We start from the raw sequence: 20,722 nt of genomic DNA on the forward strand, positions 1-20,722 counted from the left end.
GCGTTGCTGTGTGCACGCTAATCGTTTTAAAAACGTTAATCTGATGATCCGCTGATACGGTCTAATGTAAACCCCACCTTAGTTATTTCTAACTAAATGTTTATTTCTAAACATTAGTTAAAAATTCTAAACTAATGTTTAGGAATAACATTAGTTAACTTTGTGTGAACAGTATTGAATAAGGTTTGGGTTTTTTTTTTAATGGAATAAAATAGCATTTTATTTATCAATAAAAAAAACAAAGGTTGCCAAGAACTTCCATCAACTGATCAAGTGCTGCCCTACCCAGGTTGTCTTCAAAGTAGGTGGTTCAACTGAACAGTTAACTGAACTAGAACTAAATGTAAGATCACACAACCAAGACTGCTATTGTACTAAATAATGGCATGGCTGTAATTCAGCCATGGGTAATCACAGCCAGGCTGATACTTGGGTAGTTCTTCAGTAACAGAATTACATTCACAGCAAAATGTAGTAACTTTTAGATCCAGTACTCAAGATATTAAATCAAAATTTCAGACTGTATGGGGTATCTTTTGACCCTAAAAAAAAAAGCATAGAAAAATTGGCTGTTTAATTCTGAACACAAAACCTTTTTTATAAGGAAAGAAAAGTCAGTAATGGAATTATGTCAGAGAAAACAACTTTCATTTCTTAAAAGTCAAACCAAGATTTCTCTGAAGTGACGTATAATTGGGGTGATTTTTTTTTTTTTTTTTTTTTTAATATGGCTTTTAGACATTTTACCTTGGATTCCATTCTTTAGCAATATCACGGAGCTGAGAAGTTAAGGCAATTTTCATAATTGTGGCATCTCTGCTGGAGAATTGCCCAGTTACAAGGGCATGATTGTAAATGTGATAGTGTTTATATGATAATTCTATTCAACAGTTGAAATCAATTAACTGACATTTCAGAAGCAAAATGACCAAATATTTTATTTTTGTCAGTCAACAGAAATAGTTCCACATGATTATGCCACAGGTGGACAGTGTTGCATATTGCCATACCGACCATTGCCATAGCAAACACATAAGCAGGGTTGATAGTTAAATATACCACTGCTGTTATTCATTCTTGGAATAACTTGGCCAGCCAAATTAGTGGATGATAATTAACCGTTGAATAATGCATCTTTACATGAAGTTGAGGAAGTGTGGTTTTTCCGTAACAACAACAAAAAAAAGTAATTGAGGTTCCATGGCTTAAAGGTTAGAAAAGTGGCCTCGGGCCCAAAAAGGTCATTGGTTCAATTCCCTGGACCAATAGGAAAAATCCATGGCTGAAGTGGCCTTCAGCAAAACACCTAACCTCCTATTGTTCCCCAGGCACTGGGTACGTGCGTGTACTCATGTTGCTGTGGGTAAGAACATCTGCTTAAATGCCTACCTAAAAAAAAATTCTAATTGTTTACATGCAAGCGACTTCTATGATATTTTTTTCAGTGAAAACACTTTCAAATGTTTTTTTTAGGTCACTTCACTGACCGGCACAGTGATGAATTATTTGCTATCAACAATGGTTGGAAGTGCCAGCACAATTCATGTTTTCTTTGTAGTGCAAGTAGCATTTCTGGCTAATTCCTTGATTCAATGTCCTTCATTCAAACTTGTCCAGGTAATTTGCTTTATTGCAGTTTTGCTCCATATGCTGTAAGAACCTGTTAGGTGTTTATACTGGGGGGCATTCCTAAATATAGAAACTTCATAAGCATGAAGAGCTAGGGTCATGTTAATTTCAAAAGGAAGAAAGAGGATTTGTCCAAGGGAGGTTCATGAGACTTACTCCACCAGCCAACCCACCAACAGGATTCAGCTGGTATTGCTACAGTGTGATTTACAGTTTTGACTTGGCTATAACAGTGCTCAATGTAAATCCAGCAAAAAGAATCTTGAGACTTCATGTAGAGTACTGTACAACATATGGTGGTGGAAATTGTTAACTCTGACTGGGGAGGAGTAAAGACAGGTAAAATAAAGCTCTGTTTATCAACATTATAGCATGGCCATCAAGGTTAAAGGAAAGTAATCTCAATAATATAACTTGTATTTTATTTACAGTGTGCTATGTAATTAACTGAATTGCACATTTCTGTATTTTTTTTCTTTTTGCATTTTTCTTTGTTACATCTTACAAAAAAATTTTAAGATCCTCAAATAACCTGAAGGATTTTATACAGTATGTTGGTTGTTTAGGGAACATTGTGGCTTAAAACGGTGCATTTTAGGTTAATTGAAATTTGTAGTTTTTCTCTTTTTCATTTAAATATGGTTATAAAGAATAGCTAAACATCCTATTGTGAATTTTTGCCTGTAGTTCCATCAAAAGTTACTTGATTTGTGTGTCATTCTGCTTATTCTGTGTTTATTTGGGTCACAGTACTTTAGCAGCAGCAAACCTGTCTTATGTATTTGAATTGTAACAGGAAAAATGTTTTGGACTGGTGGTTATGTTCCTTTGTTAACGGTCTCTGGGCATTTATAGAAGATTGATTTGTTTCCACATGAGTGAACAGTTTGTACACAATGTCAAGGGCAACAAGCCAGCATTTCCAATAAACAAGGTCAGAGGAAGGCCCCGTATTTGCCATGTGGCCTGGTATAACAGGCTTCTATAAATATGCCTTAAAATGAAAAGTCTTTTAAAGGGAAGTTTCTTGACCTTCTGGGCTTTGATATACTGAGGGAAGTATGCTCATGGTTGCTGCTTTTTATTTATAAATGGCATGTGTAGACAGTACATGCAACTCAGTTGTGTACTGAAAGAAAAATATATGGCAAAGGTGAGCCTGAAATTACAGAATTGGTTTAATATCAAACATCTGAAAAGTACAGTTAAAAATTCTAGTAAATGGTGATCTAAAACCCCACAGAAGTAAGAGCTGATGCTAATACAAAATTAACCAGGAGGGGACACCCTAGCACAATACTTGCTGTTTCAACACAAGTCATGTTTTAGTGTCACTTAATGTTTTCATAATTGGAAAACTGAATAAATAAATAGAATAAAATGTATGGAAATGTCATTTGAGTTTGGACAGAATAACTAGGGATACATATTTCACTAAATACAGAAATAGCTTTGGTCTTCTCTGTTATTTTTTAGGACCTGAGAACTTCAGAATCTTTGACCCAAGCTTACATTTTTCACTTCAGGGATCCATTTTCTTTCTCACTGTGTGTATGTGACTGATGGGGCGGTACATCAGCACAAATCTGGGCATAAACTTTGGGCCACAGAGGTTGCAGTTACTATGTAGGATAAGGAACCTGCTCACTAGTATCAGAGCTTTGTCTCACCTTGCTGGGACTCCTTGTCCCATTAGGCCCCATAGGTCATACTTGAATTGCCACTGTAATTTTGCCTGGAGAATTTCCCTCAGGAGGTCAAAGGAGAGACCGCTGAGAACCACATATACAGGTCTGAAACATGAAGCTAAACTGTGCAATACCCAAGCTTCTTTCATGTATTCCACTTCCAAAAGGGAGGCCTTTAAACCAGAGAACCAAGTTAGGGTTTACACTGACAGAAAGACTAATTTTCAGATGCAAATAAGATTCAGAGACTTTTTCAAACACTTGTCTCAACACAATATGTATTTTAAGCAGAAAAAGATTATTTCATCTTGTGGTTCTCATCAGGCTGAATTTGAGCCTGTAGTGCAGAAGCCTATTATTGGAGTGCAGAAACAAGCACAGGCCCAAAATGCCTTTGAGGGTGAGCAGGCTAGAGAGCTTAAACAGGTGCAGTATCCATCTATTAACCAGTCTGAGGAATCATCTTTGACCTCAGGATATCCAGGACTACAACTGTTTCATGTGAGTTCTCTGGTGACCAGATTTGGGGAGAGCTATAGCTATGTAGCCAATCACATAAACTCTGTGTTCTCGAAACAAGCCTGTATGGAGCCGCCGTCATGCGAAGACATGCTTGGAATAACCAGGACAAAATCTAGAAGAGTTGACAAAAATCAGAGTACCAGTATCAAAGAAAGTGTGTCTCCAGAAACTGGTTCTGCTCACTTTAATGCAGCCACAGTAGATGGTAACAACACTGATGTTTGTAGCTCCTTGGAGGAAGGGTATCTTCATTTTGCTTGTCATATCAACCGATATTTTGGTGCAAAAGTGACAGATACTGTTAAGGAATCACCACATCAGCAAGACAAGGCCTCAGGGCTTACATACTCTGTGGACCATCAGAAAAGTTGCGCAGCATCACAGGACATTCTTCCCCTCCGTCCTAAATCCCTTTTCCATATGAGCAACTTCACCACACGCTTTGGGGAAAACTATGCCTATATGGCTACTCATATCAATCGCTATTTCAAAAGCTCTGCAGATGAGGAAATGGAGAGAGATCCATACAGTGGACAATCTGGAAGTACTTTGGAGAAACATGCATCCTTTTTCGAGGGTCTTTTAAACCCCTTCGGCATTCAAAGCCTTTTGGGGAGCTATCTGAGAAGGGATTCTACCAGTTCTACTACTGTAGACCCTGCCCTGGACAGAGTGGTAAGTCATGCTCCAGCAATTGCTCCCATATCATGCATGCATAATTAGCAATTTCTAAATAATTTAATTAATTTGCTTGTGTATTGAATGGCAGTAATGTACCATGCCACTGGTGGCTATAGAGAGCGTGCACGTGACGTCACGAGGTCACATGATATTTGTTTATCTGCCATCTTGGACGGCATGGCTGCGCATAGAACTTAGACGAACCCGTTCTAATTATCAAGTGTGTGGGAGTAGATCTTTCGAGAATGGTTATATCTTGTTCAGCATTTGGTTGTACCAATAGACAGGGCCAAAAGGAGGGCCTGTCATTTTATAGATTCCCCACAGACGAGGAGAGACGCGCAAAATGGGTGTCCGCTGTGCGAAGAGAAAACTGGTACCCCAGTTCTACCAGCCGAATTTGTAGTGAACACTTCATATCAGATAGGTGTAATCTTCTAATACATTTATATCTGATATTGAATAATAATTCTGCACAGATAAAGATAGCGGTGATTTGTGATTTTTTTTTCAGACAAAAACATACATATTTACAACCCTGTCATTATCTGGAACTGAGTTTAGATTTCGAACATTCTTACGATAAAACGTCCTGCATAGTCTCTTTATGATAAACGGCTTAATGCCACTTACCCTTGAGGTTATCAAGTAGACATTCTTCTTCGGAACCTTCCAGAGGTATAGTTGGGATACCCATCCCACAACAAAATATTTATAAGCTTCCAGGCTCTTGTAAGCTTTGAGGGCTTTGCCAGTGTAACACGATTCACGATTAACAAGAAAATTGTAAATGTCGTGGTAGGCCAGATCAGGAAAATCGCCGGCACCGCAGCTCCGAATTTCCCTGAACAAGGATTGCGGCAAGTTGTATGGATCTGCAATCCCCAACCTGGAACACTTTTCCACGTAACGCTGCCTCACATCACCTTCAAGATGCTGAACAAACTTAGACAAGTTATCGCACGATGTAGATGGGGTATTTTCCGAATTTTCTTGGGGATTACTCCCCGGATCCATTACGCTTGCGCAAGGTAAACAATCCTGAAGCCGTCCAATATGGTGGAGTAAACACGCACGGGTCACGTGACTGCACATCCTCTATACTGACAGTGTCTTCAATAAACACCTGCCTTCACTTTGCAGTTAATGGAGTGTTCTATAATTTAAATGAAAATACAGATAGATTTGTGACAGTAAAACTGCTCTATAGGCAAGAAGAAGACAGTTGGCAGAGGACAAGACTCTGATTTTACTGGGCAAGCTGGAGAAAGCAAGGGGATGTTCATCTATTAGCTCCTGTATAGAGGAGTTGAACACTCACCTAATTCTCAACCCAGCATGCAAGAGTGTTGTGTGGCAGGTACAAATCTTCACTTAATTTTCTGAGCTTTTCAAGCCCCTGTATTTGACACGAGTTTCTGCAGTAGTTACTTCCCTGATTCCTTCATTGATAGAGGTTGGTTACTGGAATTTGACTGTCTTTAGGAAAAATCAGCAATGCATATACTGAAGCATCGACGGCTATTTTGGAGGGATAAGAGACTTCAAGCTGCCATTAGAGAAACTCTAGCCCTGATTGGCTATGTAGATCCACTCAAAGGTTGGGGAATACGAGTGCTGTCCATCGATGGTGGTGGCACCAGGTACAGACAATCCTCAAAAACAGTGGGAACTGTGATGTAGATTTTTGTGATTAATGCAACAGTTTTAAGTTGTTTATATTTACATTACAGTGTTTCCCCTAAGTTTACTGGTGGTGGTGGTGGGTGGGGGGTTGGATGAAGATGGTCACCTGCAGGACCTCTCTCCACGGCTCTCTTACGGAGTATTTGGACCTGAACAAACAGTTAAAGGAGTCATATTTAAGTCTTCACATTTAATTTAGAACAATAATTTGAACAATTTTTACAGTAGAACTGCACTCCTGTTTTTTTTCGGACCTTAAAATGTGTGTGTGTGTGTGGGGGGGGGGACTTTTGTGGGGGCAGTGTCCCCCAATATAATGGTCGGGGGAAACACTGCATTACTGAAAAGTCCTTAGAAAATCTTGAACACGTATGGCTAATGGTAAGAATAATGGGCAGAAACTGTTTCTGATCTTGCGATTGATTCTTCTACAGAGGGGTAGTTCCACTGCAGGTACTAAAACAGCTGGAGGCTCAGACAGGAAAACGGGTTTATCAGCTCTTTGACTATGTGTGTGGAGTGAGCACAGGTAACCTACTGTACATCAGGCTAAACTGTTCTTCATATGAATTGAACTTGGTTTCTGTAAACATTGTGACACAAAGAGAATTCCTTTGACCTGTCCTTTCAGATACCTTGACAGTTAACTCTACAATGATTTTGTAAATGGAAGTCTCTGTCTCTGTGTTCCTGGTCATTTCATCAGGAGCCGTATTGGCCTTCATGTTGACTTTGGCTCATTTCTCGATAGAGGAGTGTGAGGAAATGTACAGATGTCTTGGGTCAGATGTTTTCAGACAGAATCCTCTGGTAGGCACTGTGAAAATGGGCTGGACTCACTCATACTACAACACAGAGACATGGGAGACGATCCTGAAGTAAATTATTTTTAGTAGAAACAAGTTCTTGTTTTTCTAACACAAGTAGGCATTGAATCTTTGGCATTGAACACTTCACTTAAACACTTATCTGCCTCCAAGGGAGAAAATAGGTGACCAGCTCCTTGTTAGAACAGCCAGAGATGAGCAAAGTCCTAAGGTAAATCCTAAGATTGTGTTCTATACTGACTGAGAGATTCTGAAGCAGTTATGTTGTCCAGAGATGCCAATAACCACTGCCTTAATAACTCTGTTAAACACTGCAGGTGTCTGCAGTGAGTGTAGTAGTGAATTGGGGTACCAGTCCCAAACCCTTCATCTTTAGAAACTACAATCATCCTCCAGGACGCCTGAGTCGTTACGCAGGTGGATCTGGGTACCAGCTTTGGCAGGCAGTTCGAGCTTCTTCTGCTGCTCCAGGATATTTCCAGGAGTTTCCCCTATATAATGACATACATCAGGTCAGACTGGTTAAACAGGCACATTGGAACACATACAGTTAACACTGTATAGTTTTACATACAGTTAACGTGTACTGTGCTCTTTTAACTATTCTCAGTAGTGTTTTCTCCTCTGGTCTAGGATGGAGGTATCATTCTGAACAATCCTTGTGCTCTTGCTGTCCACGAAAGCCGGCTTCTCTGGCCTAATCAGCCCTTCCAGTGTGTGCTGTCTCTTGGAACTGGTCGTTATGACAATGCCATAAGGGGCCCTGCCACATCCACTAGTCTCAGAGCCAAAATCAGCAACTTGATTAGCAGTGCCACAGACACTGAGGGTCAGCTTGCAAATAATTAATTTTGCAAAATGGCTGCTTTGATTAATCAATGCATATGCATATATAATATGAAAGTAATAAGACAAGTTTTTGCTGTTATGGGATGATAATCGGTGATAGGGTGGTGTGATGCAAAGTCAATGCAATGTAATTATTTTCCTATATTCATGTCATAAAATGTTTTATCCCTCTTATCCCACAGCAATTTGCCAACAATTTAAAATTTTATTAATGACAAATGTAATTCTTTTTTAGCCATTTTATAATTGAGAGTTAGTGTCCTTTATTACTTACATTATAACATAAGCTAGAAACAGTTATTCATTCACCAGCCTCTGCTTTTTCTAAGATCAAAAGCAGCTTTTCATGTTACTGAGAAACCAGAAAGTGCAAATTCCTCTGTCCTGAAGACATTCCCATAGCAGAAAACTTACTGACCATTACAAAGTGCTGGCACCATAGTCCTTATGGATTAGCTGTTACTATAGAAATGACAAAACATTAGAGTGTTTGTATTAATAAAAATTATAAATTTAATCCAAAACTACTTTACATTAGAAGGTAATCAATCAGTATCAGTCAAATATCAGATATCATGAAGGTGTCCTTATTAATATTCTACTAAATGAAATGTCCTATTTCAGGTGTGCACACGCTGCTGGCGGATCTCCTGGAGCCAAATGTGTATTTTCGCTTTAACCCAATGTTGAGTGCTGAGGTCTCACTGGATGAAAGCAGGCCTGGTGCTCTGAAGCAACTTCAGGTGGACACTCAGCAATATCTAAAGAGAAATGAGCTTAAACTGAAACTGCTTTGCAGTGTACTGTGTGAAGAACGCACCACATTCTGGAAAACTCGGGACTGGATTAGTGAAAAAGCCTGGCAGCTACAGCAGCGCTGGGCATGACTGAACAAAAGGCATGGATTTGAAGAACCAATAAACTTTGCTTTGTTTACATCTGTGCAATATTACAATGAGGTGGTATCAATTGTAATGCTTCTTCTGTTCTTCAGCTGAACATGAAATAAATGATTGTCAGTTATTGTCACTGGCTCTTTGCCAAGAAGTACTACACCTCAGGCTTTTGTAGTGCTAATCTGGGGCCAGTACTAGGAAAAAGCACTAAACATCTACTAGATTCGAAGGAGAGGTAGGCCTAAGGAAAAAGAACAAGTTGAACAAATGACCAGTTTATTGTTTCACAATCGGTCATGCAACAACTACAATACGAAACAGTATAAAATAAAAAAATTAGATTGTTTGGCAATTGTCAAATCCTTGTTAAAGAACTCAGTCCTTTCTGTGTGTGTGTGTGTATATATGTGTACAGTTCCCAGGATATAGTTCGTTCAGTCCATGCACAGTGTGTGCGTGCAGGTTCCACGAGTTCCGTTCTGGTCCGGATCTTTATGTGTACTATACCTCTAACTACCTTACTACCTGTCTATCTGACAGACAGGACCTGGATCTGATGTTTTCTTGATAAATGAATCAGGTTCAGTCTGGATCATACGGTTAGCCACACCACATCCACAACCTGGGTTTGGTTCGCCATCTCAGCATTCAGATTCACAGGATTCAGATTCTTCTATATGCATAAAAACCAATATACACAAAGTGCAGAATAATCAGTGTCTGTTTCCTAATTCTACTTCTTACATGAGATCTCATCAACTTCTTTTCTATATGTGTAACCATTACCTGGATGCACTCAGATTACATTGAGGCAATAGAACAACATCACCGTAATCACTAGTATAACATTAGAACTTCACTTGCTTAGAAGCCTGTATTTTCAAGGTGCTTCACAAAATAATAATGTACAAATAAAAATAAAGTATTTCACATTACTAAGCAAAGTACACTGAGTGCAGAATTATTAGGCAAGTGAGTATTTTGACCACAACATCCTTTTAATGCATGTTGTCCCACTCCAAGCTGTTTAGGCTTGAAAGCCTACTACCAATTAAGTATATCAGGTGCTGTGCATCTGTGTAATGAGAGGGGGTGTGGTCTAATGACATCAACACCCTATATCAGGTGTGCATAATTATTAGGCAACCTCTTTTCCTCTGGCAAAATGGGTCAGAAGAGAGATCTGACAGACTTTGAAAAGTATAAAATTGTGAGATGTCTTGCAGACGGATGCAGCACTCTTGAAATTGCGAAGATGTTGAAACGTGATCACCGAACAATCAAGCGTTTCATTGCAAATAGTCAACAGGGTCGAAAGAAGCGTGTGGGGAAAAAAAAGGCGCAAAATAACTGCACATGATCTGCGGAAAATCAAGCGTGAAGCTAACAAGCAGCCATTAGCATCCAGTTCTGCCATATTCCAGAGTTGCAACATTCCTGGAGTGTCAAAGAGTACAAGGTGTGCAATACTGAGGGACATGGCCAAGGTAAGGAAGGCTGAAAAACGACCACCACTGAGTAAGGCACACAAGATAAAATGTCAAGACTGGGCCAAGAAATATCTTAAGACTGATTTTTCTAAGGTGCTGTGGTCTGATGAGATGAGAGTGACTCTTGATGGGCCAGATGAATGGGCCTGTGGCTGGATCAGTAATGGGCACAGGGCTCCACTCCGACTCGGACGCCACCAAGGTGGAGGTGGAGTACTGCTATGGGCTGGTATCATCAAAGACGAGCTTGTTGGACCTTTTCGAGTTGAGGATGGACTCAAACTCAACTCCCAGACCTACTGCCAGTTCCTGGAAGAAACCTTCAAGCAGTGGTATAGGAAAAAGTCAGCATCTTTCAAGAAGAACATGATTTTCATGCAGGATAACGCTCCATCTCATGCGTCCAAATACTCCACCGCGTGGCTAGCCAGTAAAGGTCTGAAAGGTGAAAAAAATAATGACATGGCCCCCTTGTTCACCTGACCTAAACCCCATAGAGAACCTGTGGTCCATTATAAAACGTGAGGTCTACAAAGAGGGAAAACAGTACACCTCTCTGAACAGCGTCTGGGAGGCCGTGGTTGCTGCTGCACACAATGTTGGTCGTGAACAGATAAAGAAATTGACAGAATCTATGGATGGAAGGCTTTTGAGTGTCCTCATGAAGAAGGGTGGCTATATTGGTCACTGATTTTGTTTTTGTTTTGTGTTTGAATGTCAGATATGTTTATTTGCAAATCTGAAGTTGTCATATCAGTGTACCTGGTGAAAATAAATAAGTGAAATGGCTACACATTTGGTTTTTATTAAGTTGCCTAATAATTCTGCACAGTGAAAGTTACCTGAACACATACATATTCTCCTAAAATGGACAAAACTAAAAACACCCCACTCTAACTTCCATACATATTCAGCTTTGATATTTATGAGTCTTTTTGTTTGATTGAGAACATAGTTGTTGTTCAATAATAAAACTAATCCTCAAAAATACAACTTGCCTAATAATTCTGCACTCCGTACTCATATGTTTCCACATATCTTTTTCAGTAATATGTTATGTGACAACTCCTTACTATATCAAGTCAATGTACTTTACTTGAACATAAAAATAATCTAGTGTTTACACTTTAACTTTATTCAAGATATGCATTGGCTATTCGGATTCTATGCATCCGCAATGCGTGTGCATAGTAAACCATTGCTACTAACGTAAGCTGCGTGGCTGAACCGTAAACAACATAGTGCCACGCATCTTATAACATTCCAACTCGCAACGCTGACTCAACTTGCAGGCTGCGCCAGTCAGTCAAGACGTTAGCTGTCTCTCAACGTCACCTCAACGATAATCACCAGCGTGGGGTTAACATTTACTCTTTCTGTCTGACATTAAACATGGTATTAACTATGATAACAGGTTACTAAAGTTTGTTGGAACAGTGAGAATTGCTATGTTATTACTCCGATTGGTTTTAAAGAGGTAATCTTTCAAACAGCAACTTAAAAGCAGTATTAGTTCTTTCTTAAATTCGCTAGCATAATTCTAGTATTGACTAGCCAAAACGTGTTCACTCAACGGAGTTTCTAGTATCGGATTATTTGATGGAAATGACTTCAGTTGAACTCTCAAGTTGAACATCTCATCTCATCTCATTATCTCTAGCCGCTTTATCCTTCTACAGGGTCGCAGGCAAGCTGGAGCCTATCCCAGCTGACTACGGGCGAAAGGCGGGGTACACCCTGGACAAGTCGCCAGGTCATCACAGGGCTGACACATAGACACAGACAACCATTCACACTCACATTCACACCTATGGTCAATTTAGAGTCACCAGGTAACCTAACCTGCATGTCTTTGGACTGTGGGGGAAACCGGAGCACCCGGAGGAAACCCACGCGGACACGGGGAGAACATGCAAACTCCACACAGAAAGGCCCTCGCCGGGCCCGGGGCTCAAACCCAGGACCTTCTTGCTGTGAGGCAACAGCGCTAACCACTACACCACCGTGCTGCCCAAGTTGAACATCTAGTTGGAAAATAACTTTATTAGTATAATTGCATGTAACTATAATAATATTTAGTGTTTTATGTTATTTCATACCAGAATCTGGGAGCTTCTATCTCAACACGTTTCATGGGAAAATCTTGGGGGGAAGAAAAAAATTTCTTATTCGGGGGGAGTTCCCTTGAACGGAACGCATAGTGTGCCCTCTTTAGGCAATAACTTTTACTACTCCTGAGGTTAGTAGCCCTAATTTCATGAGGGTTACACTTCATCTCATCTCATTATCTCTAGCCGCTTTATCCTGTTCTTCAGGGTCACAGGCAAGCTGGAGCCTATCCCAGCTGACTACGGGCGAAAGGCGGGATACACCCTGGACAAGTCGCCAGGTCATCACAGGGCTGACACATAGACACAGACAACCATTCACACTCACATTCACACCTATGGTCAATTTAGAGTCACCAGTTAACCTAACCTGCATGTCTTTGAACTGTGGGGGAAACCGGAGCACCCGGAGGAAACCCACGCGGACACGGGGAGAACATGCAAACTCCACACAGAAAGGCCCTCGCCGGCCACGGGGCTCGAACCTGGACCTTCTTGCTGTGAGGCGACAGCGCTAACCACTACACCACCGTGCCGCCAGGGTTACACTTTCATAAGGGAAATGTGCAGTGGTGTACAATTTCAGGTCAGTCAACCCTAAACAGGATCACATGACTACACTTTACCATGTTTCAGACCTCATTTGAGAGTTAAGAATAATTCATAGTTTTGCTTTTTCTTGCATACATTGACATGTTTTTCTTGCCATTTATAGTAGTCATTTATATCATACAGTGTAAATTGTGTCAGAAACCTCAATAGGTAGCAGCCATTAAAGTTCAGTGTTTGACCATTGCACTGAAGGCACATAATAGTGTCTCTGATTAATATTATATGCCAACTTTGGTAGTTTATTAATCTTTGAACCATTAACAGATGGCAGAATTGGGCAATGGATTGTTATCTGTGAAAACAACACAACTATGGCCCAGCAGATATTCCCTCAACTTGTCAGCCACTGCACATTTCAAGGCCAATAATTCCAACTTCATGGAACTATACTTTTCTACAACCCCAATTCCAAAAAAGTTGGGACAAAGTACAAATTGTAAATAAAAACGGAATGCAATGATGTGGAAGTTTCAAAATTCCATATTTTATTCAGAATAGAACATAGATGACATATCAAATGTTTAAACTGAGAAAATGTATCATTTAAAGAGACAAATTAGGTGATTTTAAATTTCATGACAACAACACATCTCAAAAAAGTTGGGACAAGGCCATGTTTACCACTGTGAGACATCCCCTTTTCTCTTTACAACAGTCTGTAAACGTTTGGGGACTGAGGAGACAAGTTGCTCAAGTTTAGGGATAGGAATGTTAACCCATTCTTGTCTAATGTAGGATTCTAGTTGCTCAACTGTCTTAGGTCTTTTTTGTCGTATCTTCCGTTTTATGATGCGCCAAATGTTTTCTATGGGTGAAAGATCTGGACTGCAGGCTGGCCAGTTCAGTACCCGGACCCTTCTTCTACGCAGCCATGATGCTGTAATTGATGCAGTATGTGGTTTGGCATTGTCATGTTGGAAATTGCAAGGTCTTCCCTGAAAGAGACGTCGTCTGGATAGGAGCATATGTTGCTCTAGAACCTGGATATACCTTTCAGCATTGATGGTGTCTTTCCAGATGTGTAAGCTGCCCATGCCACACACAGTAATGCAACCCCTTACCATCAGAGATGCAGGCTTCTGAACTGAGCGCTGATAATAACTTGGGTCGTCCTTCTCCTCTTTAGTCCGAATGACATGGCGTCCCTGATTTCCATAAAGAACTTCAAATTTTGATTCGTCTGACCACAGAACAGTTTTCCACTTTGCCACAGTCCATTTTAAATGAGCCTTGGCCCAGAGAAGACGTCTGTGCTTCTGGATCATGTTTAGATATGGCTTCTTCTTTGAACTATAGAGTTTTAGCTGGCAACGGCGGATGGCACGGTGAATTGTGTTCACAGATAATGTTCTCTGGAAATATTCCTGAGCCCATTTTGTGATTTCCAATACAGAAGCATGCCTGTATGTGATGCAGTGCCGTCTAAGGGCCCGAAGATCACGGGCACCCAGTATGGTTTTCCGGCCTTGACCCTTACACACAGAGATTCTTCCAGATTCTCTGAATCTTTTGATGATATTATGCACTGCAGATGATGATATGTTCAAACTCTTTGCAATTTTACACTGTCGAACTCCTTTCTGATATTGCTCCACTATTTGTCAGCACAGAATTGGGGGATTGGTGATCCTCTTCCCATCTTTACTTCTGAGAGCCGCTGCCACTCCAAGATGCTCTTTTTATACCCAGTCATGTTAATGACCTATTGCCAATTGACCTAATGAGTTGCAATTTGGTCCTCCAGCTGTTCCTTTTTTGTACCTTTAACTTTTCCAGACTCTTATTGCCCCTGTCCCAACTTTTTTGAGATGTGTTGCTGTCATGAAATTTCAAATGAGCCAATATTTGGCATGAAATTTCAAAATGTCTCACTTTCGACATTTGATATGTTGTCTATGTTCTATTGTGAATACAATATCAGTTTTTGAGATTTGTATATTATTGCATTCCATTTTTATTTACAATTTGTACTTTGTCCCAACTTTTTTGGAATTGGGGTTGTATGTTGCGTTTTGATTTTCTAGGACCCAAATGGCAAAAGCAATTGATCTGAGTTTACAATCTGTTAGGGTTTTGCTGGGATTCGAACCTGGTTCGTTGGTGTGATAATCCAGCAAACCCCCACTAGGCCACCAGGGGGATGACTCAAATGCAGAGGCGTGAGGCGGAAGTAGAAAAAGAATCAAAAGGTTTATTTAAACTATATACACTATATACAGGGCAAAACAAAAGACAAAAAAAAAAACCAAAGAGTATAATCCAAAAGAAAAGCAAAGTGCAAAAATTCAAAAGCTAAGAAGATCAAAAAACACAGTACAAAGGAAACTGGAGATAAACATAACAGCACAAAGACTCCGTGACAAGAGGACTGAACTCAGGGGTATAAATAGACAAACTAATTAAGGACACAGGTGAAGATAATTAGGCAATTAACACAAACACAAAACACAGGAACAGTGGCGGCCTCTAGAGGCCAAAATAAACACGACAAGAAAAGGAAATAACAGCGGCCTCTAGAGGCCAAAACAGTCCTAGTCCTAACAGGACCCCCCCCTCTAGGAGCGTCTCCTGACGTTCCCAGGGCGATCCGGATGGGCCGAATGGAAGTCCCGACATAGTTCTTTATCAAGGACATCCCGAGCAGGAACCCAGCAGCGCTCCTCAGGACCATAGCCCTCCCAGTCCACCAGATATTGCAACCCGCCGCAGACCCGGCGGGAGTCAAGCAGGCGATTCACAGTGAACACAGTCTGCCCCTGGAAGATGCGGGGGGGTGGGGGGTTCCTAGGGGCAGGGGCATACGTAGATGTCAGTACGGGCCGTAACAGGGAAACATGGAAAGTGGGGTTGATCCTCAGAGTCCGGGGCAACTGGAGCCGGTAGGAGACAGGGTTCACCCTGCGCACCACCTTGAAGGGGCCAATGTAGCGAGGAGCAAGCTTGCGGTTCTCCACCCGCAGTGGAAGGTCCTTAGTGGACAGCCAAACACGCTGCCCAGGGCGGAAAGCGTGTGCAGGTCTTCTATGGCGGTTGGCCTGAGTCTGGTTGGTTCTGGAGGTCTGTATGAGGGTCTTCCTGACCTTGCTCCAGGTCTTGCGACACTGTCTCACATATTGGTTGACCGAGGGCACCCCCGCGACCTCCTCCTGGTCCGGGAACAGAGGTGGCTGGAACCCGAATTGGCACTGGAATGGCGACAGCTTGGTGGCCGATGACTGCAGGGTGTTGTGGGCGTACTCCGCCCATGGCAGCCAGGTGCTCCACGATGTCGGGTTATCCATAGCCAGGCCTCGCAGGGTGGTTTCCAGGTCCTGGTTGAGCCTCTCCGTCTGACCATTGGACTGTGGGTGAAACCCAGAGGAGAGGCTGGCAGTGGCTCCGATGACCTTGCAGAACCCGTGCCACACTCGGGAGGAGAACTGGGGCCCTCGGTCTGAGACGATGTCCTGTGGAAGACCAAAGACTCGGAAGACATGATTAAACAAAAGTTTCGCAGTTTCAAGAGCAGAGGGGAGTTTGCACAGTGGTATGAAGCGGCAGGCCTTGGAGAATCTGTCAACTAAGACCAAAATGACCGTGTTACCTTGTGACTCAGGGAGACCCGTGATAAAGTCGACTGCCACGTGGGACCAGGGACGCCGGGAAATGGTCAGAGGATGCAGGAGACCCTGGGGACGCTGTCGTGGGTTCTTGGTTCTGGTGCAAACCTCACAGGACAGGACAAATGACCTTACTTCCTTCTCCATGTTAGGCCACCAGAAGCGTCTTTTCAGGAAGTCCAGGGTCCTCCGAGCTCCTGGGTGGGGGGTGAGAGGGGAAGAGTGACCCCACTGGAGAACCTTGGCCCGGGCTTGATGTGGGACGTACAAGAGGCCTGGTGGCCCCGTCCCAGGACCGGGGTCCTGGCGTTGGGCTCGTCGGACAGCCTCCTCAATACCCCAGCGGACAGGGGCCACAATCCGGGACACAGGGATAATAGGCCCGACTTCATTCTCCCTGTTAGTGGCAGAGAACAGTCTGGACAGTGCGTCAGGTTTGGTGTTCTTGGAGCCGGGGCGGTATGAGAGGGTGAAGTCAAACCGACTGAAAAACAGGGCCCACCTAGCCTGTCGAGGGTTCAGTCTCTTGGCTTGCTGGAGGTACTCCAGGTTCTTGTGGTCAGTCCAAACCAGGAATGGATGTTGTGCTCCCTCCAGCCAGTGCCTCCACTCCTCAAGGGCCAGTTTGACCGCTAGCAGTTCTCGATCCCCCACATCGTACCGGGACTCAGCAGGACTCAGGCGGTGGGAGAAGTAAGCGCAGGGGTGCAGCTTTCCTTCCGAACGTTGAGAGAGCACCGCGCCGACACCACTGTCCGAGGCGTCCACCTCCACGATGAATGGTTGGGAGGTGTCCGGGAGAACCAGAATGGGTGCCGTGCAGAAGCGGTCCTTGAGGTCTTTGAACGCCTTTTCTGCCTGAGGAGACCAGCCATAAGATCCACCTGTCCCTTTGGTGAGGTCTGACATGGGTGCTGCCACAGAACTGAAGTTCCTGATGAACTTGCGGTAGAAGTTAGCGAATCCTAAGAACCGCTGAACCTCCTTAACGGACTTGGGAGTAGGCCAGTCCCGGACGGCCAGGGTCTTGGCAGGGTCCATTTGGAGTTGGCCTGTCCGTACAATAAATCCCAGAAAGGAGACCTCGGGAACATGAAATTCGCATTTCTGGGCCTTGGCGAACAGATTGTTCTGTAGCAGCCTCTGGAGAACCTGGCGGACATGGTGGCGGTGCTCCTGCACGGTCTTGGAAAAGATAAGGATGTCGTCGAGGTAGACAAAAACGTATAGGTTAATCATGTCCCTTAAGACGTCGTTGATTAGGGCCTGAAAAACAGCTGGTGCGTTGGTGAGTCCGAAGGGCATCACCTGGTATTCGTAGTGCCCAGACGGGGTGTTAAAGGCAGTCTTCCACTCGTCTCCCTGTCGGATACGGATGAGGTGGTATGCGTTCCGTAGGTCCAACTTGGTGAAGACGGTGGCGCCTTGGAGCAGGTCGAAAGCTGTGGACATCAGCGGAAGGGGATATCGGTTGCGCACAGTGATCTTATTCAGGCCCCTGTAATCAATACATGGTCGGAGCCCCCCATCCTTCTTGCCGACAAAGAAGAAGCCGGCTCCAGCAGGTGAAGTGGAGGGTCGAATAAACCCAGAGACCAGGGCATCTTTGAGGTATTCCTCCATGGCCTTGCGTTCTGGCTGAGAGAGTGAAAACAGTCTGCCACGAGGAGGGGTAGTCCCAGGGAGCAAGTCGATGGCACAGTCGTAGGCCCGGTGCGGAGGAAGAACGGCGGCCCTGCTCTTGCTGAATACCTCCTTGAGATCCCAGTACTCTGTGGGAACTTGAGATAACTCGGTGAGATCAGGGGGCTCGGCAGGAGACACAGGAGAGCTAGAGAGCAGACAAGAGGCATGGCATGCAGGGCCCCATTCCACAACCTGGCTTGTTACCCAGTCTATGCGAGGGTTGTGGCGAGTAAGCCAAGGAAGGCCTAGAATAACTGGGAACTCAGGTGAAGGAATCAGGTGCAGGGATATTTCTTCCTTGTGACCTTGAGACTGGAGGAAAACTGGAGAAGTAACTTGGGTGACTCTTCCATCACCTAACGCTTGGCCATCGAGGGCAGACACAGACAGTGGGACTTCAAGAGGTGCAGTCGGAATATTGATGCTTTGGGCGAAGTGAATATCCATAAAGTTCCCAGCCGCCCCTGAGTCTATCAAAGCTTGACAAGAGTGGACAGACTCACCCCAGGAGATGGAGACCGGGATGTAGATTCCTTGGCCAGGGAGTCCGGGAGAGAGGGTAGGCCCCGTCACAACCCTCCCTCGGCTGGACGGGGTGGTCCTTTTCCCAAGAGTTCGGGACATGATGCTCGGAAGTGACCAGGCTTGCCACAGTAGATGCAGCACTTGTCCCTCCTTCTGCGCTCCCTCTCAGATGCGGAGAGGCGAGTACGACCCACTTGCATGGGTTCTGGACAGTCACTGAAGGAGGTAGACGGTCTCCAGGTAGAGGTAGGGAGGCTGGGGGGGCTCAAGGCTTGGTGGCGTTCTCTCATCCTGTTGTCCAGACGAATAGCATGTGAGATGAGGGTTTCGAGGTCACTTGGGCATCCAATAGAGGCCAGACCGTCCTTGATGGGGTCAGACAGACCATGGTGGAAGGCTGACACCAGGGCAGTCTCGTTCCATCCACTTACTGCTGCGAGTGTTCGGAACGAGATGGCGTAATCTGCGACGCTTCCTCCTTGCCGGATGGACATGAGCTTTCGGGCTGCGTCGGTACTGATGTCTGCCTGATCGAAGACCCGAAGCATCTCTTCAGAAAACAGCTGGAAATCAAAGCACTCAGGTCCCTGTCTTTGCCAGATAGCAGTAGCCCAGGCTCGCGCCTTACCAGCTAATAAGGTGATCACAAAGGCAATCTTGCGGCGATCCGTAGTGTAGGTGGTAGGCTGAAGCTCAAAGGTGAGTTGACACTGGGTAAGGAACTCTCGGCACTCACTGTGCTTGCCGTCATACCTCTGTGGTGCAGGAAGGCTGGGTTCGCGAGGTGAAGAAGGCAGCATTGCAGGAGGCACTGGAGCAGGAGTGGGAGCTGGATCAGGAGCAGGAACTGGATCAGGAGCAGGAGATGCAGGCAGAGATGTCAGCTGTGCCAGGGTTTTCCCAATTTGCTGAAGCAGTTCCTCGTGGCGAGCGAGGGCCTCACGTTGGCTGGTGAGCGTACGTCCATGAGCGTCCATGGTCACTCCGAAGCGTGTCAAAGCTGCCATAATTCCCTGAAGGTTGGCCGGGTAGACAGTTGAAGCAGCCTCTGCTGAGTCGGTCATGACGGAGTCTTTCTGTTAGGGTTTTGCTGGGATTCGAACCTGGTTCGTTGGTGTGATAATCCAGCAAACCCCCACTAGGCCACCAGGGGGATGACTCAAATGCAGAGGCGTGAGGCGGAAGTAGAAAAAGAATCAAAAGGTTTATTTAAACTATATACACTATATACAGGGCAAAACAAAAGACAAAAAAAAACCAAAGAGTATAATCCAAAAGAAAAGCAAAGTGCAAAAATTCAAAAGCTAAGAAGATCAAAAAACACAGTACAAAGGAAACTGGAGATAAACATAACAGCACAAAGACTCCGTGACAAGAGGACTGAACTCAGGGGTATAAATAGACAAACTAATTAAGGACACAGGTGAAGATAATTAGGCAATTAACACAAACACAAAACACAGGAACAGTGGCGGCCTCTAGAGGCCAAAATAAACACGACAAGAAAAGGAAATAACAGCGGCCTCTAGAGGCCAAAACAGTCCTAGTCCTAACACAATCATGCTCTTGTGACAAAACTGCACCAAGTCCATAATGACTCATCAATTTCCAAGGTAAAAGCCTTCTTAAAATTGGCATAGGCAAGAATGGGCAATGAGGTCAGCTTGCTTTTTAATACTTGAACATACCTCCATCTTAACATACCTCCATCCATTGTGCAAGAAAGGGTTTCTTGGGGTTCTTCTTCCAGGTGAAGCACTCCCCTCAGTAGTTATATGGATGGGGGCAGGGCTTTTGGGTTCTTTTTTAAAAAAAACCCCAAAACTTATCAAATGTCTTAACCCTGATTAACTCATCTCATCTCATCATCTCTAGCCGCTTTATCCTGTTCTACAGGGTCGCAGGCAAGCTGGAGCCTATCCCA

General features: G+C 43.7%; 1 protein-coding gene across 3 annotated transcripts; it reads left to right on the forward strand.

Moving 5' to 3' along the window:
- Positions 1 to 1,820: 1,820 nt before the first annotated feature.
- LOC132896183 (calcium-independent phospholipase A2-gamma-like) lies at positions 1,821 to 9,097 on the forward strand. 3 transcript variants are annotated; one of them, XM_060936899.1, is made up of 10 exons: positions 1,821 to 1,968; positions 3,793 to 4,514; positions 5,731 to 5,880; positions 6,006 to 6,163; positions 6,641 to 6,735; positions 6,913 to 7,084; positions 7,187 to 7,244; positions 7,351 to 7,545; positions 7,667 to 7,862; positions 8,507 to 9,097. In XM_060936899.1, exons 1-10 carry the CDS (start codon positions 1,923 to 1,925, stop codon positions 8,767 to 8,769), a joined length of 2,055 nt encoding a protein of 684 aa, XP_060792882.1. In that variant the 5' UTR covers positions 1,821 to 1,922; the 3' UTR covers positions 8,770 to 9,097. The 3 variants fall into 3 exon arrangements, with proteins under 3 accessions (XP_060792882.1, XP_060792881.1, XP_060792880.1); XM_060936898.1 differs by having other exon boundaries at positions 1,831 to 1,968; positions 3,106 to 4,514; positions 6,958 to 7,084; XM_060936897.1 differs by having other exon boundaries at positions 1,832 to 1,968; positions 3,106 to 4,514.
- Positions 9,098 to 20,722: the final 11,625 nt, after the last annotated feature.

The sequence above is a fragment of the Neoarius graeffei genome, chromosome 13 (assembly GCF_027579695.1).
Source record: "Neoarius graeffei isolate fNeoGra1 chromosome 13, fNeoGra1.pri, whole genome shotgun sequence".
Classification (NCBI taxonomy): domain Eukaryota; kingdom Metazoa; phylum Chordata; class Actinopteri; order Siluriformes; family Ariidae; genus Neoarius; species Neoarius graeffei.